The following is a 17956-nucleotide window of genomic DNA, read 5'->3' as shown; positions in this document are numbered from 1 at the left end:
TCAAAAGTGATCACAGATATGAAAACAATTACAAAGTAAAATAACGTGTTATTTCAAATATTATTTCAAATAACACAAATAATATCAATAAGTAACGTCGATAACATTGAAATGGTATTTCAAATAATGTATCATTTCAAACATGCCCAGGTCTTTCACAGACGCAGGTCGCATTATTTATTTCACGCTTCCCAACATATATCCAATCGATGTCGCGGAACGACGACAAACGTTTCACAATTTTATCATGTTAAATGATTCGACGCGTTTACCCTAAATTTCCATAATTTGAACTTGGCGTAGTTTGCCTTCGAGGTTCAGAATTATGAGCGGAGATCGAGGGCGAGTTGCAGCAATGAATCGAGAGGCTAGAGCAGAGATGCACACCGAACGCCTCGCCGAGTGATTTAATGTGGCTCGCGACCTGATTTGAATCTAACAGAGAACTCTGTTAAGTCTACCATGACTAACAAGGAAAATGACCCAATTGACAATTAGCGATGTTGATAGAACTTGGCACACGAACCGACCTCTATGACAAACATTATGCACGGTTTTGTTCTTATCTATCGACAATCGTATTCGAGAGGTGAACACTAAAAGAGCGTCTAATAAGAGCGTGACCGCCATACTTTAAAACTTCTTGTTTAAAAAAAATAAAAAGGGATATACATATACTATTGGATTAGTGCTACAGCGCATTTGTATTAGTTCGACGTTTGAGGCACACTTTTTATTAGTTCTCGGGGTATTCCTCCCTAGGGGGACCTCCACATCATTCATATATTTTCTACGAACCTTCAGTTTCATATTGAAAAACAGAAAAAATTTTGTTCGTCCATAACGATCTAAATTTTCACGTGTTCACGACTTTCTGTTCTCTACGTATTTTTCTGTTCTCTACGTATTTTTCTGTTTTCGAACAGTTCAGATTTCCTCATTGTGCTTCGATATTTTATGTTTTATATAGGTGACTTTGAATTGTTTTACAACATATATTTACACCTTTTTTCCTCCAATTTTACTTACTTATCACGCAATAAAAGTTGAGAACTTGGCAAAAATATTTCTGCGATCTGTTTATCCTGCTTAGGAGTGGTTTTGCGCATCGAGCCACGTTTTGAAAGGTCATCGATACTTTGTTTCTTCAAAATGTTTAATTTACTTATATGCAAATGTCTTTAACCGTTGTATATGCTTTACACTTTCATCACACGACATTGTTGATCCTGTCGATCTTTCTACAACCGTTTAATGACAAATAATTGTTGTTCTATCATGCATCGTAGGGAAATTGCTCAGGTATTAAACACTTGTACAATTTTCTGTGTAACGAGTACCATTTAAAAATGTTAACGGTCGCGGTTTTGTTAGACAAACTATATAATTAAATTTCTTAAGAAATAACAAATATAGGAAAATATTGTAAGCATAAAAAAGTTGGGATTTCATTCCATCATTCCAATTATTGTGTAACATTATACGCGAGGTAACAACGTGACGATAATCTGATGATCAGATCTCTGATGAAACGAACAGCGTGTATTTATCCAGCAAAGCTTCGCAAAAGAAAGTACTCGCGTGCGTTTAATCTGTTACGTGTTTATTTCAATTATAACGAATATAACATCCGCTATTCAGTGTGTCACTTTATGTTTACGTAAATTGATCGTAGCTAATTAAATCATCAGTTTATCGTGCCGCTTTTAAAGTAGATTCTTGTATTGTGATTAATGGACTCATTAATATGGATAGAAAAAGAGAAATATATTCCGTCTCGTTAAAATTATTTATATAATATTATCAGGAACATTTTGTACTCAACAACATTGAATATTTTTTAAAAAGATAGTAAATTTGATTAAATATTCCAGTTTTTAATGAGCTAATCCAAGAGTTTAATATAAGAAAAAACACTCTATTTTGTACATTGTTTCAATGAAGGATATAACAAGAAGTTCAAATTAAAGAATACAAAACTATTTAAAATAAATGAAAATGATATAAAATATGAATAAGTGCATACCGTTTATTTGTTCCGACCATTAACTGGTAAAATTTATTTCATATAATGTGTAACCACTGCGTTAAATCGAATAAATGTTGCAAATAAATCGCCATCCATTATTCGAATAAATTTGAAAGCTAAGAAATAAGGTAAGATGGGGGCTAAGGAGATAGTGGCGATCATTGGAAAAGAAACTCGCGAAACTCGTCAGACTCAATCGGATAAGGATTTCATTTTTCATACTAACCCACACAGTGAATCGCACGAATCAAAAAGACCGACGAACTTTCGCTTTCTCGTGTCTCGATCACGCGTGCACAGGGTAAAAGAAAAAAGTATGAAGAGGTGAAAGGAGAAAGAAACGAGTATTGCTCGAACTCACCTGCGTACGAAAATATAGGATGGTCGTTCGAGTGGTTGGTGAATTTGGTCCAAGCGCACAGAGTAAACTCCTTTATATCCGGCAGATCAGTCTTGTATTGAATGTACTGTGAAGCAGAAACGATGAATGTTACATATGCTGTACATTATTAGCGAGAAAACAATTTTTATACATTCGAAGAATTACGAAGATTGTTAGACAAATTTTAGAAAACATTATAGATATAATTCCATATGGATTTAATAAATATTCAAATTCTCGATTCTTTAGTTTAAAACCATCCTCAGAATACTATTGAAATAATAATTCATAATCTACGAAAGTGATCCATTACACACAAAATGCATTCGTCTAATGATTTTTAAACAATTCTAGAAGAAAAGAATATTGACACTTTGTTGACCGACACGAGTATGTTTTCACAGCCTAACTCTTGGTTGCACTTATTTTAGTTTATGCAGCTTCGAAGCCTGAGAGCAGAATAGGTTTTTATAGCAGCGCTCTGGGTCGTATGTATTTATAATTATATTAGTTTAGATAGACTTACTTAATGTTTTACTGTAATTCTAAGACGCCATTCTTGCTTTTTCTGTCTGTTAAAGATTTACCTTTGCAGTTATGCAAAAAAATGCAAGGCCAAGTTTAACGAAAATAGTAGCAATTGGATGTATGTATTTAGAAAACTTGCTGTGTATCATTGCATATAAAACACTCTGCCAATAAGGTTTCGATTAAATAACAAAATAGGAAATTAACTAAGAACATTCATGTTTTAAAATTATAAAATATTATCGAACGTGATTGAAATTAGTAGACAGCGAGGGGAACGTAATTTAAAATAAATAACACTACAATACATTAATTCTAATTTATTATCAAAAAGAAAAAATCAAACAAACAAAATATTACATGAGAAAAAATTTACGATCGATAGAAATCGAGGAAAATAGTTTTCGATCTGATTTAGTAACTTAAATTCATACGGGATTATTTATAAATATTAATATTTTGTTATGTTCCCTCTCGTACATGTTACTGCTTTAGTACATTGTGACATTGAAGTTATAAGATTTTTACAATTTGTAGTTAACATTTCTGTCCAGAATGTTTTTATAACTTGTCGATGTTTATCTTTACTTTGTGATCTTTTTTTACGAAGTGTAGTTTCTTTAATTATTCCCATAAGTCTTCAATGAGGTTCAGATTGGGGCTGTTCACTAACCATTTCATTGCTTTAGTACGATTCTGTTGTAAATAGTGTTTGACTATTTTGTTGCGGTGACAGGTGGCATTAACATTTTGAAAAGAATAGTCTGAAGAATTTTCAAATTAGTTTTCTATGATGGGAATTAAAAAAATGTTTTAATACATAAATGTATGTTTCCGAATTAACATTCTGATATAGAATACATAGTTTTCCAACTCTTTCCTGTATCATATAACTCACGCTTATACAATTATACTTTAAATAAATCACTTTGATTAACATTAACGTATGAATATTATTGTATTGTCGTATGTAGTTCATAAAAACGGTATTTTCTTTCTTCAATAAAGTGGTTTAAAGAACGAAAAAACATTTAAGAATGAGATGAAACAACGTTCGCCGGGATTAACTAGTATGATAATAAATTACTAGGTACTGTAAAACATGAATATTTTTAAAAAGTTTTCTATTAAAGTGTCTAACCGAAAACTTGTTACCAGGGGTGATACATATAGATAAATCCTATTTTCTATACCATAGTCGAGACATTTATTAAATATATATCTAAATAAAGTTTTTTGAAATTTACTTAGATATTTTCATTTTATATTCAATTGTAGGAAAGTAGCCACCGGCACGGAATAGTTTTGGCTTTGAACAGCCGGTCGACAAGGCTTTGAATAATGTATCGTGTCTAGTGAAAAGGAGTTCACGAAGTTTCGTTTTCTAATACTAGAACTTTTACTTCGTGTAACTATGTATAATCGTTCTTCCCTTGGACTCTTCGATTACTGCGTCTTGGGTCGCATAACTCGAGAGTTGATTTCCAACCTGTTCCCGCAATAATTAATCGCAACATCGATTACCGTACGTTCGGATTGCGCACTCGCGACGTATTTGCTCGTAATTCTTTCCGCGATCGAGGATCGGGTCCGATCAGAAATCGCCGCGAAAGGCAACCCGACAGTCTGCTGGCGCTTCGAGCTCATTTTACAGCTGCATGCGCGTTACATTCTTTCCGGTTCCCGTCAGCTCGCTGTACTCTCTCTCACTATCGCCAACAAATTGATTACTTTATCGTTGGTTTGCCATTTAGACTCAACGAGCTTCTTCGTTAAAATCTGAAATTTTTTTTAAGACGGGTGTATCGTGTTATTAAATGGTCGTATCTTGCGCAAAAGTGGATGCATTAAACCACAAGTATGTTGAACTCCCGATTATGGACATTTCTCGAGTTGTAAAGTCATGCTAGTTAATATGACATAAATTTCAATCTTGAATAGGAACTATGTGTTAAATAGCTTCTCAATCATTTGGATTTGCAGCTTTTTAAATTTTATAAAGGGTATAGCTGGTTACAGGCATCAAATAAACCCCTAAACCAAACTAACAGGTCATTCAATAGTATAAAAAAAGAATAATTCGTGTCAAGTTTCAAGGTTTTTTTTCAAAATTGTTCACCTAACAATGTAAGTACATTTATTTCTTCTTTATATTCATTTAACACATTACCTACCGTGTGCACACATTTGTACATCAAAACAACCAAACAAAACAAAAAACAAACAAATAAAACTAAATGTAATTGAATATATATATCACCGGAAAGGACAAGTACTGCTGGAAATGTGGAAATCTAACAAAAATAAGAAAGTCACGATGATTTCAACAATTCATCAATCATGGCTTCATGATACAGGGAAGAAAGATGGAAACGGGTCTTTCGATAAAAAAACCAATAAGCATTGATCATAATAATTTCATGGGCGGTATAGACCTTGCTGATCGGTATCTTTCATACTACTATCCATTTATTTAATTGTGGACTTGTAAATGCGAAGATGTGGAAACTAATACACCTAGTACTTCTTTTACAAGAATATTCCGGTTTGATCTACAAGGACGACTATTTGGTTCTATCAAACAACATGAGGTGGTAAAAATTTCCGGCGATAAGGCTAACAAACTCGTTAGAAGAAATTGCAGAGTATGTTCCACTCATAAGATAAGGAAACCATGTACATACATGTGCAAAACTTGTTAGATACCGCTACATATCGAAGAGTGCTTACAAAAGTATCATACAAAAATAAAATACTAAGTACTCTAATTATCCAACTCATTATAAATACTAAAACTATATTTCTAGAAATAATATTAAATTTTACGATAATAAAAAGCTGTTTTATTCAGATTTCTCACGGTTCCTCGAAAAGCGGGACACCCTGTTTTTGATTATTTCGAATTCGACACGGTACCAAAGGAACTTCTCTCGCAAACATTAATGGTGGGTAGTGTGTTAATTCTTGCTTTATATTACTTTGCATTTCCATTTCCCTACATACCTTTCTTCATAATTTTCTGGCAACTCCATTATGGATGCGAGTAGTCTGTTGGGACCCACTGGTCCCTCTATAACTCGGATACCTCGAGATCGCTAAATCCATACTGTATTTACAATCAAACATAGCTACAGCCCCCGAGGACATCTAACAATGTCAGAGAAATCGAGCAAAAATTTGTTCTTGCTTTTTTCTCTTTTAATTATCTTCCAGTTGAGATACAGACTTGAAACTTGGCCCAAATAGTTAGTTTTTTATGCTATCGAATGACCCATCGCAAGTCGAATTTGGTTTAGAGATACATTTAATTCTCCTATCTGGCTATACTCTTTATAAAGAAAAAGAAATAATGTTTTACTGTTGAAAAAAAAAATATATATATACAGGGTATCCCAAAAATGTTGAAGGTTCTTGAAAGTGGTGGTGATTAGAAACAACTTTTTCCTTAGCGAAAATGTTGTGCAAGGAACTTGTTAAGGAGATATCAACAGAAAACTCCGACCAATCTGAGCGCGAGTACGTCGGTGGAGCGTAGCCTATACTACTGCGGCCGTCTGACGCGTAGCCTATTCTACTGTGGCCGCTCCAACGGCATACTCGCGCTCTGATTGGTAGAGTTTTCTGTTAATATCTCATTAACGAAGCCTCGGATAACATTTTCGATAAGGAAAAAGTTGTTTCAAATCACCCCCCGAATTACCCCTTTCAAGGACCTCCAACATTTATGGGACACTCTGTATATTAGCATTCTATAATGAGGAAAGGGAGATGTGTTATTGATGTGTTGGATCTGTAAAGGAACACACCGATGTACGTAAACAGTAAAGGACAATAGAACACCAATATAAATACAGGTAAAAGTAATGTACTTCCAACGATTACACGGAATACGCACTATAATTTGACTCTATAGTCGTTGAGTATATACGGTCTGTGGTAGCACATGTTAATAAACGCGTCCACTCTGTTTTAATTCTGTACCATCCTGTAACTAATTTTCTTTAAATGTATTGTAGAATTATTCTTTATTTCAGTACCTGGGTTCCATTATTTTCCTTTTAGCAGTAAAGAGTGTTCAACAATTTCAAAATTTACCGCGAACCAAATCAATTCTTTCTGTGCCATTTCTCCTCCTTTTTACAAGTTCCCAGCACACGTAATGTGTTCAGCGTACAGATAAGAATTAATTGCTTCCTAATTACGCGATATCATCGGATGTTTCAGTCATGTGCAAAAAATGAAGAAAACACGATGTTTCGATCGATCGAATCGATTCCCGTTTCAGAAAAGTAGTTTCCGTTTTCCCGGCTCGTTACGCAACCTTCGAGTTTCACACGCAGCGATCCTTCGTGCGCGCGAACGACGCTTGATCTCTCGCGAGGTTTACCAATTTCGCTAGAACAAGGTCTTTGCCGTAATTTCATTCTCGGTGACGGTTACGCGCTATAGATTACGTAACACAAATCAACACCTGTGCTGTGGTATCTTTGGAAAGTGGTCGGAAACGACGTCGTTATAAAAAACTCATTGTGCGGGCGAAATCGTCACACGTAATATGAGAAAAGGCTTGAAATATTTGAAGCTTTCACGGCCCGGTTCGTCGTGGTTGATAGTAATTAAAACTTCCGCATGTGAGCCATGTCTTTTCGGTACATACTCCTTCCTTTCTGCAACTAGCTTCTTCAGAGATTAAGTGACACACGAATGCACTAGGATGAGAAGCCTAACTTTGTCATTCTAAATAACTTTTAACAAATTGTTACACCCAAATTTCTTCGTACAAAAATTGCATCGTTTGGAAGGGCACGTAGGTTTCTATGAATTGCTTTATCACCAACATTATTTTCAACAGAGATATCAAGGTCACCACGATTTGTTAAATGGAATGTTGAACTTTTTATTTCACGGGTCGGTACAGAATCGAATACTAAATAAAAAGGTATTTTTCATGCCTAAAGTTTAAAGAATAAAGTTTAAATATTTTTCAAATACACCGAGGAATGATAGCTTTGGTTGAGATATAATGAACGACAGTTCCAATTGCTAGTTATCAACAAAAATTTATTGCTACTCGTAATAAATGTTCGACGTGGTGACCATTTTCATTAATACATTTTAGAAACCGATTTTGTAACGCAAGGTGTACTGCTTGTAGTGTCACAGGAATTAAGTACTTGTTTACATGTGACGATGATACGTTGCTGCATATCCTCTTTAGCTGTAAGTATTTTTGACGATCGGTTTGTCTGTTTTATAAAAAAATTGTGGAGTTGGTTTCCCAACAGATTATGTTTCACCAGCATAAGCAGAATTGCGTTAAACGACATTTTTTAAGGTCACTGGATTGGGTGAAACGGTCCTGTAAACTGCGTTTAACTCCTCTGGACTTTTTTATGTGGAGAAAATTAAAGAAAGAAGTCTGGAAAAAAATACCTACATCTATAGAGAATATACAGCAATTTATCATCATAATAATAATATACCGCATGTACTGCGGTATATTGTTGTGTCCCCATCGCCGATATAATTGGCTTATTCGACGACACGAAATTCAAAATATACTATGTGTACTGTTTAGCAAAAGCTTCTATAATTCCTTAAATTGTTTGAATTTCGAAAAATCCTTTCGCAAAATATTTTTAAATATTCTAAGGATTTTAAGAATACAATTTTTTACAAATCCGTGTTTTGTACCGATAGAAGCAGAACAGCAGTTATGTCAGTACTGACGTATCATTATGTCATTTAACCCTTGAAGCTAGCTGCAATGTTGGCGAAAGGTGGGAATGGCTCACCCAAAGGGTCACGGCTTATACCAGGAAGCCTTAGTTAGTGTTAACCATGAGAAAAAGCTTGATTTTCACTGCTGCTTAAGGGTCGATTACGCAGGCGCACTGAATGCATTAGCCACGTTCCCACTAGAACTGGGAACACTTCTCGATTTTTGTCTGTATTCGAATATTAGTTTTGTTTGAGGCATTTTACATTGGCTGATTTAATCCTTTGTATATCAGATTTTTGCCCGTAGTCATGCAAACAAGTCTACAATATTTCTTAAAAACAAATTAAATATTGTGTTGATATATATGAAATGTCGTTTATAGAAATAAAACTTTAACTATATAAAATATTTTTACAACATTGTGTACTTAATTGAAATCATTTCTATATAATTTTTTTTTTTTTATGAATTTTAGATGCATTTCTTCTATGTCATTGCAATAAGATTCTGGATTAATTCTACTATGAAACGGTAGAAAGAAATGATGAAACAGTTCATTTTGTAATGAAAATTTACTGGCCTTGTATTTTATAAATCAGCGTTGAATTGTTTTTATATTCACATAACCTTCTCCAAATGTTATGTTTTATGTTTACAACAATTTTCACTGTCGTTTTCCCAAGTTTATACTCATCCAAAAAAATTGCGCAAATATTCTGAGTATTTATAATTGTTGATAATGAGGTGCTAATGTTCCTATTCTAACCGTCTTTAATATTTAATATACTAGTCTTACAGTATATTTTTTCCTATTATTAAAAACACTGAAAAAACGATATTTCATGTACACTAACTGAATAGCAAAGTAACATTATGTATACTCACATTGAAGATAACTTCATTATTCTAACTTCACATTCTAATGCTTCACATTGTAGAAATGTAATATTTGAACCTTAACAATTTCTTCAATACTATTTCAAATAATATGATTTTGCAAAAATTGGCTTAACTATCGCAGAAAGAAAGAAGGATCAGTCTAGGAAGGGATTAGAAGTTGTATTAAGTCAGACATTTCACTCAGTCTTCGTAAGACCTGCAACCGAGCAAAAACTACTTGCACTATCCACATTCCATGTACTCGATGTTGTACATTCTCCACTGATGAAAGAGTGATCTTTTTTCCCATACAATTCGCTAACATGACAGAGACTTGGCTGTACTATCGCGAATGTGTAGGAGCACTTCGATTTCCGACTGGTGAAATGCAGTGTGATGCGCAAACCGATTGACGATTACATCAACGCACGTGTGGTCGCATGAACGGAGTCTTTTAAAGTTTCTCTAGTATGCATTAGTACGCTGAACTATTTAGTTGAATTATTTTATTTATTTGAAAATATCATATACAGAAGATTTCACGTTTCGTGAAACGATATGAAGAATGTGATTAATAGACCACGAATGTTTATGCATTTATAGCAAATAATAATATGAGAAAATCTATGAGATTCTATTCCATTCTAAATCTTATAGAATAGAATATATATATAGATCTATTGATGTATATATAAAGTTTAAGACGTACTTTCATTTAAGTTTCAATTCTTTCTCTGTGTTTATGAAAATATGAATGTGCCATAAATGGTACACGGTGTCTAAACTCGTCTAATACTAGTCTAAACAATTAATTACTTATGGATTGATGATGTAATGACATATTGTGTGATAATATATCAATTTTTAATCAAAACGCCAAATGACCTGGAGATCATGTCAGGAAAAAACAGCTTTGCACGGAACGTGTTAAATTGGAGTTATAAATGAATGAATATAAAGGCACAAAATTAATTTCTACATGTAATATTTTGCTAATATTATATATTATAGATCTAAGAATATAATGTTGTTCCTACATCCACATCTATCCTATAAACATGAGACTATTCGAGTTTATGGGATTTACATCATTGTTATAATAAACGTTTTATGTCACTATCAATTTATTTGAGCACTTGTGTTGGTAAGGAAATGTTACCACCTTAACATTGAAACTCTTCTACAGATAACATCAATCTATTTTAAGCATTGTCTGCAGAACCTGTATATAAAAAAAATTACTTACACCACTTTCATAATAAACAACTTATATATAGCTCGATTACTATGTCTATTCAATTAGTTATATGTTCAATCAGTTATATATTTTATATATCCTGATGTGATATTCAACCAGATAATCTCGTACAAAAAAATATCCAATAAGCGTTGGCAATGACCGTGCCATTGCGAGAGGAAGATGGAGAAAGAGAAAGTAGAAGACGAAGATTGTGTTTTCTAGTGTTTATTAGTTTGTTTGGGCAATGACTTGAAGATTAGGTATAGAAAGCAGTCTCTGACCATAACTGACCGTTGCAAAATTATATTTTGTATCATAATAAACGTACACTGTATACAAAGACTTTAATGATAGTAATATAAAAATGAATAGCTCTAAAGGAAGTTAAAGTCACAGATGTTGCAATATCATTAATTCTTAATCTACAAAGCATCTATACCACCAAAAAAAAAAAAAAAAAAGAAAAACAAAGAATAAATCAAGAACGTATAGAAAATGCAATAAACACATTTTTAGATTAGAGTAATTGTAATCTTCGTAACTGATATCATTCTACCTAAGCGGTGCAAGGTGATTTAGTGGTAACAAGATCTAGGTATTGTTTACATGAAAAATATTAGAAATTGAACTTTTCAATTCTTATGTGAAAATTCTCTTTAGGAAACATGCTTCTTTATTATACTTAAAAGTATATACATATATTCTTAATGGATCATATGACATTCTTTCTAACAAGTTCCTTTCTAATATCCACTGAACAGTTAAAACTTTTAACAGTTGACCTCGACCACAAACCAGCAGATTAGAATGTCATATATTGCTGCAACATACTATTCCCTGTATATTAAAAAGTAAGTTGTAGCAAAGGCATAATTATTAAGCACAATAAAGAATTACTCTTTCTGAAGGGCTAAAAATTAAAATGTTTGATCTTTTTAATACCAGTATTACCTACATCTTACTTCTACCCAATTGCATTACATGAATTATTAAACTAGTTAATAAAAACTCGCCATACGTAATTGAATAAATCCAGCGTTTAGTTATACTGGATACATAACAAGACATTTCTTAATTCAATTCAGAGAAGGACTTTTCAATCTCTTTTGTAACTAATTGATGGAGAAATAAACTCATGTTTGTGGTTTAGAATAGCTTTCCAAGACCAAGACGAGGATAGGCAAACAGGTTCGTAGTAACGAGTAGTTTGACAAGAAGGTATGCTTAATGTCCGTGACAAGCGGTGTAATACAAGAGGCCAGTAATAGGTAAAATTTGATTCGTATAGCAGATTGTGATCTGAACCAATATTTTGTAACTTATTTATGTCGTTTAGTCGATCGAAGACTATTTCTTAATCTACTTAACACTGATCGAACTATTATAACTTCTTTTTCCAGTATGTAATATTCCACTCTATAACAGAAATTTTAATTTATATTTAAAGAGTGATGAATAAACGGTTATGTATTTCTTATTTATAATTCGGAATTTGTATATAGATAACAATTTAGCCTATTTCTAACAAAAGCTACAAACATAACGATTTGTTGTGCAGTAATGTATACAACTGCGTTGACACGATGGTTTTGACGATATTCGTGCAGTATGTTTATTTGCTTCATAGTAAATGGTCCATCCAGAGAAATTCTCAAGAAGAATACATTTCCGATGTAGACTTCTCACACTCGCTTAAACTACACGACGCTCACATTCAACAGTAAAATTATAATGTTGTTTTCGCCACAACTACGACTGTCGAGCATCACTGAACGTGAGCGTTACTGCGTTTTTATACCCATCTAGCATTTTCTTCGCGTGACAGCGCGAGCTCTTAACGTAGGAGAAACACATAGGTATCCACGTTGTCATTTATCTCGACTTGGTAGAGTAAAATTGAGTCAAAGGGTAGGAAAGGAGTAAATTTGAGGAAAATTCTATTCATTAACCCCTTGAAGGACGATTTTTAAATTCTAGGTTTTTTATAACAAAAATTTTGTATAATTCGTTTTATTTAATTCGTTTAACAACAACATGGAGTGTATAGAGTATATGCTGCCACACTTCAATATCGTATATTTTTTAGTTCTAATTAATTTAATTCTCAGGTATCATGATCATAAATAACGGTACTTTCGATGTAAAAGTAAACATATACGTAAGTGTCAATATCCTCCAAGAGGTTAAAGTTTCAAATTCAATATTTTGGTAGTCGAATACCTCAGAAACAATTAGTTATAAAATAAATATTTCACAATATTTTTATTCTCAGAAAGCAATATTCTACCAAATTTTAAAATATAAAGTTGATAATACCATATTAAAAAAAGAATTTAATCTTACTATCTCCTCTACATCTCCATCTACAAAAATATTGCTCGTAATTATGAAATGTAAGAGATATTTGTAAATACATATTAACTTATTTTTAAAGAGAACTGCAAGAGGTACTGGTAAATTGTCTTTATATACAGTCAGTCCCGTACGTATACGTATCCCTCCATGTTTATCGAAGAAATTTGTATAAATTAAATGACAGATTTCATGTTTTTAAATGAATGTTCCATTATGAATATATATGTATATGTATAAAGTTTATTATGTACACATTTACAATATAATGAAACATTTATTTAGGTATCAAAAATGCACACACACATACATATATATTTCTCTGGATGTACAATTACAATGAACCACAAACATACTGCAGAAATATCGTTCAAACAATCGTGTCAACACAGCTGTATAGTTTACTGTACAGCAAATCGTTATATTTGTAGCTTTCATTAGAAATAGGCTAATTTTTGAATAATAAATAAGAGATACACTACCGTCTATTCAGCACTCTTTAAATATAAATTAAAATCTGTGTTATAGAATGGAACATTTTACAGTGAAAAAAAAGTTAGTTTGTTAGTGGGAAATTTGTATGTATGTATTATATGTACATACAAATTTCGAGTAATACATAAGAGATACATAACTGTCTATCCAACACTCCTTGAATACCAATTATAATTTATGTTATGGAGTGGAATATTACACAGTGGAAAAAGAAGTTAAGTGGATTAGGAATTAATCCCCATATATATACGTATATAACGTGTATGTACGTATACATAACGTCAGTTTTATATATATGTACATATAACAAATATTATGCTTTCCTTGAAACTAAACAAGATTCATTTGAATCATTATTACCTATCACCAAGAAGACTAACCGAGTCATTCGTGTATCCTGTCTAAGCCACCTGCCCTATGTAAGAGCCACAGAATCGCCTGAGATCGCCCGACAAAGATAGAAAGCGACTCCTACACTCTGATTTCGCGACAGCCCAATGCACTTGAACGTTGGCTGCATTCCGTTTGATGTGATAAGATCGTCCGTCCGGTGAACGCGCTTCGATGCGCCACGGAGAATGTCTTTTTCATTTCCGTTAACCTTGATCGAAGAGCGAAGTCGGTCGATCTCGATGGAGCACGCTCGCGTGTCGTCCTCGCGTACGCCGTTTTCTCCTGCTTTCGTTGCAGCGCCGCGATTCGTGTCATTTTACACGCGATGTCTAACCGGGCTATCTCAACCGTGACGCCGCGTGCTCGTAGCATGCGAGAACCGAAGAAATACCCTGGCCAAGCAGGAAACGCATCCCGAGCGAAAAGCGAGTTCCCCGTGGAACCACCGTTATCCGCGAATCGTCGATAAATGAAACAACCATGGAACTGTGCCCGAATGAAAGAACCAACGAGACTGTGCCTGAACAAATTCTACAGTATTGTGTACAATTTTTAATAAAGGTTTATAATAATTGTAATTTGTCATAAGGAGGCATTATTTATACTTTCTTGTATAATATATAATTCTTATACAGAAGCTATCAAAGAAATGTTTTTACAAAAGTAATTCGGTACGAAGGGAGACACTGTACGGAGTAAATAATTTTTTTCTGAATAAAATAGTAAAGTCGTAACTTATATATTTTTATTCGTCATAAAATAGTATTTATTTAGAAAAATTCATCAACTTATGATATGAGATCATTTATAATATCATTTATGAAAATTAAATCCGTTTCTTAGATCCCTCCCACGATTTCACTTACAAAAAATGATTTGTTTCATATAATGTCTCTCTTTGTACCAAATAACTTTTGTAAAAACATTTATTCGGTAGCTTCATTTCCTCAAGCGATATTTAACCTTTAAGCGAATCACCCTATAGGTTTCTTATATCTTTATATCTCACAAGCACTCTGCGAGCCAGTGCAAAATTTAATCTCTATTCCTCAGTATGCCATAATTAATTGAGAGTATGAGCAAACCTGCTGTTTTTGATTCTCTGTCTACAAAAGAAGCCTCGTTAAATCGTCACGTGGTCCCCTTATCAGAAGCATTCTTTACAACTCCTTGCAGTACTCAAACACATGTATTTTATTCATACCAATGGTGGAGAGATTGCTATTATCTATTCGATCATACCTCGAAGTACAACTGCTGGTTCATCGAGACCTTGTAGAGAGCGCATCTGTCCAACTCGCGCTGGCCCAAGTAAGACTGGGCCTCGAGGTCGAACAGGGACTGTGTTGGCCCAGTTGTAAAGAGAGGACTATCCTGGTGCAAACCACTGGTCGATGGCGCCGGAAACGCTGGTCTCCACGCTGTAGAGATGGCCTGCACTCTGACACACGCGAGCAGGGTGCAGAACGATAACAGAACTAGCGTCATTTCGCTGATTGGGAGCAACACGCTCTCCCCGATCAATCTGCAACAGAACGATTGGGACGGGTTCAATCCGAATGAATCGCGTTCAATTACAATTGAACATCATTTTTAATATAAAAATATAATTCTTTTCATGATCTGTCATCTCAAAATGATTCTTGAACTTTTTTGAGCATCGACACAGACAGATTTTACTTTTCTGCGTTACGACATTCATAGTTTTTATATCCTCTTTAAGAATAGTGTTACAAGGTTGAGCTACCACGTGTCCAAGAATAAATAAATTGTTTATAGAATACATTATTGGCTAATAATTAAAAACGAATACCGACAGTGTGTAGAATAAACAAGGCATGGTGCTAAAAAACTGAAAACGTTTTTCTCTACTTAGGATTATATTTAAAGAAAAAGACTTTCGTTGTTAATGTTTATAAAATTTATATCCAAAAGTAACTAGTCATAGAGTATATATAAATATATAATACAAATATAGGAAAAGTATTTTGTTTTCAATAGCAAAGCTTGATATAAATATACAAACTCTATTCTACACGTTGGCGATATTGGTTTTCAATTATTACACAAGAACATTTCCTACGAATCTAACAATAAAATACTATTTCTATAGACTCTAGAAAAGTCCATCAAAACATAGGAAATTAAAATTTGTCCATGATTGCTCTGAGTATCTAAAAGTTCAACAAACATTTTAACAATGCAAGGATAACGCGGCGCAGCAGGAAGTTGGCAGCTCGATCGCGTTTTATTAAACGTTACTATTGTTACGCGCTGCAGTCTATCTTATTGCAAAATTTAATCCACAGCACCGGAACGATGGCGTTTGTGGCGCGATAAAGATCAACATTTCTGTCGATCGTCGGTGAAAACCATTGCGAGAGTGTGCCAATGGTACCAAGGAATCGCGAAACTTTTAGTAACCTGGTAAACTACCCAAAACTGTCAATTTTGTGTTACGAAACCTTGTTCCACGAAAAATATAGAAAATTAGCAATGTTTAATGGACAGCTCGAGCTCCTGGATGGAATTCCAATTCGGTGACTAGATTCTTTGGAAAAGGGTGTCTCATGGAAACTAATACCGTATAATGAGGCGAATAGAAACACTTTTACACGTTTGGAGTTTTGCCATATCCTTATCTTTAACTGGAAAATACTGAATCATAGCTGAAATTGTTGGTATTACTATTATTTTGAACTGTATTTTTAATTACCCAGCAAGAAATTTATTAGATGTTAAAGATGAATGAAAACAGCCAGTAGGTAAAGTAAGTAAACAGTAATAAATTTTCATCAAAAGGTATATTAATGAAACACAAAGACCAATACAACCATATATCACTGAAAAGATACAAACTGGACCATAGATAACCTTACAATTGCAAACAACATAAATTAAACAGCAAAACCTAACATTTTGAAGTTTCATTTCTATTCACCTCATTTTACAGTTTTACCAACGTATATTATATCATAATATTATAACATATTAATAAAACACAAAGACAACCAAAATGGACCATAGGTAACTTTACAATTGCAAACGACATAAATTAAACAGCAAAACCTAACATTTTGAAGTTTTGTTTCTATTCACCTCATTTTACAGTTTTACAAACGTAGACACTCCTTAAATTATTCTAATTATTACAAGCAATCTCTTCGATTCATTCAATTATATAAATTATTAAAACGTTTTCAACACTATTTTCGAGGTATTTAATGACCTCATGCAAATAGATCTAAATTTTCTTGTATCTCCATCGCATTGCGAACATCGCTCGAGTGATCTTTGCAGCCCCACGCAGGATGATTGAAAAGCTTACCGCGATCGAGGAAAATCCTTCTGTCAGGGTACCGTATCCACTATCTGTCCGCGAAGGTTTCAGCGAGGAATCCTGTCGCCGGTGGATAACGTTTCCAGGCAGATGTCGGAAGCGACGTTTAAACGTTTACGTTATCTTATCCGTTTGCCACCGTCGACGATCTTTCGCGTAGGGTTTTGCAAGGAATTTTCGAGAGGAGCAGGAGAGGGGGGAGGTGTTAGCGAAAACGTGAGAAATTGACGAAAAAGAAAAGAAGCGAAGCTATATCACCGATGAATTCCCGCGCGTTAGAGGGAAGCAGATCCTCGCGGTCTCGAAACAGAAAGGTAACTGTCCGCTCGTTCTGCTCGACGTAGGCCTCGTAAACTCGTAAGAGGTGTGCACACCTCCTACCCGCTTCGATTCGCCTTCTTCTCTTTCTCTTGTCCACTTGCCTTTCAACTGCGGACATCCTACGATCCCCCGGCCTAAAGGATGCATTGGCCGTTTGTCATCGTTTGTTGTACAATGTTCGATAATAACACGCCTCCCGGACGATGCATAGATTTTATACGACGAAGCCAAGTTTCGAGTTGCTGTAATTTATTCCTGTATTTTTTCATACGTTA

The 17956-nt window shown here is 34.0% G+C and overlaps 2 protein-coding genes across 4 annotated transcripts in view; one reads left to right on the top strand and one right to left on the bottom strand.

Annotated features, from left to right (window-relative positions):
• LOC128878712 (uncharacterized) overlaps nt 1–17867 on the bottom strand; it is a 32234-nt gene extending 14367 nt beyond the window's left edge. The window contains exons 1-3 of the mRNA XM_054127157.1: nt 17349–17867; nt 15263–15545; nt 2391–2496 (exon numbers count right to left, since the gene is read on the bottom strand). Coding sequence (XP_053983132.1) covers nt 2391–2496; nt 15263–15508 — 352 coding nt within the window. The 5' untranslated portion in view covers nt 15509–15545; nt 17349–17867. The remainder of the gene's footprint in view (nt 1–2390; nt 2497–15262; nt 15546–17348) is intronic.
• The window catches only part of LOC128878711 (uncharacterized), a 298863-nt gene that overhangs the window by 169632 nt on the left and 111275 nt on the right, over nt 1–17956 (top strand). The gene's annotated exons all lie outside the window — the stretch shown is intronic.

Source organism: Hylaeus volcanicus, chromosome 6 (assembly GCF_026283585.1).
Source record: "Hylaeus volcanicus isolate JK05 chromosome 6, UHH_iyHylVolc1.0_haploid, whole genome shotgun sequence".
Taxonomy (NCBI): Eukaryota; Metazoa; Arthropoda; class Insecta; order Hymenoptera; family Colletidae; genus Hylaeus; species Hylaeus volcanicus.
The sequence above is the reverse complement of the archived record's forward strand: the minus strand, read 5'-3'. Positions and strand labels throughout refer to the sequence as shown.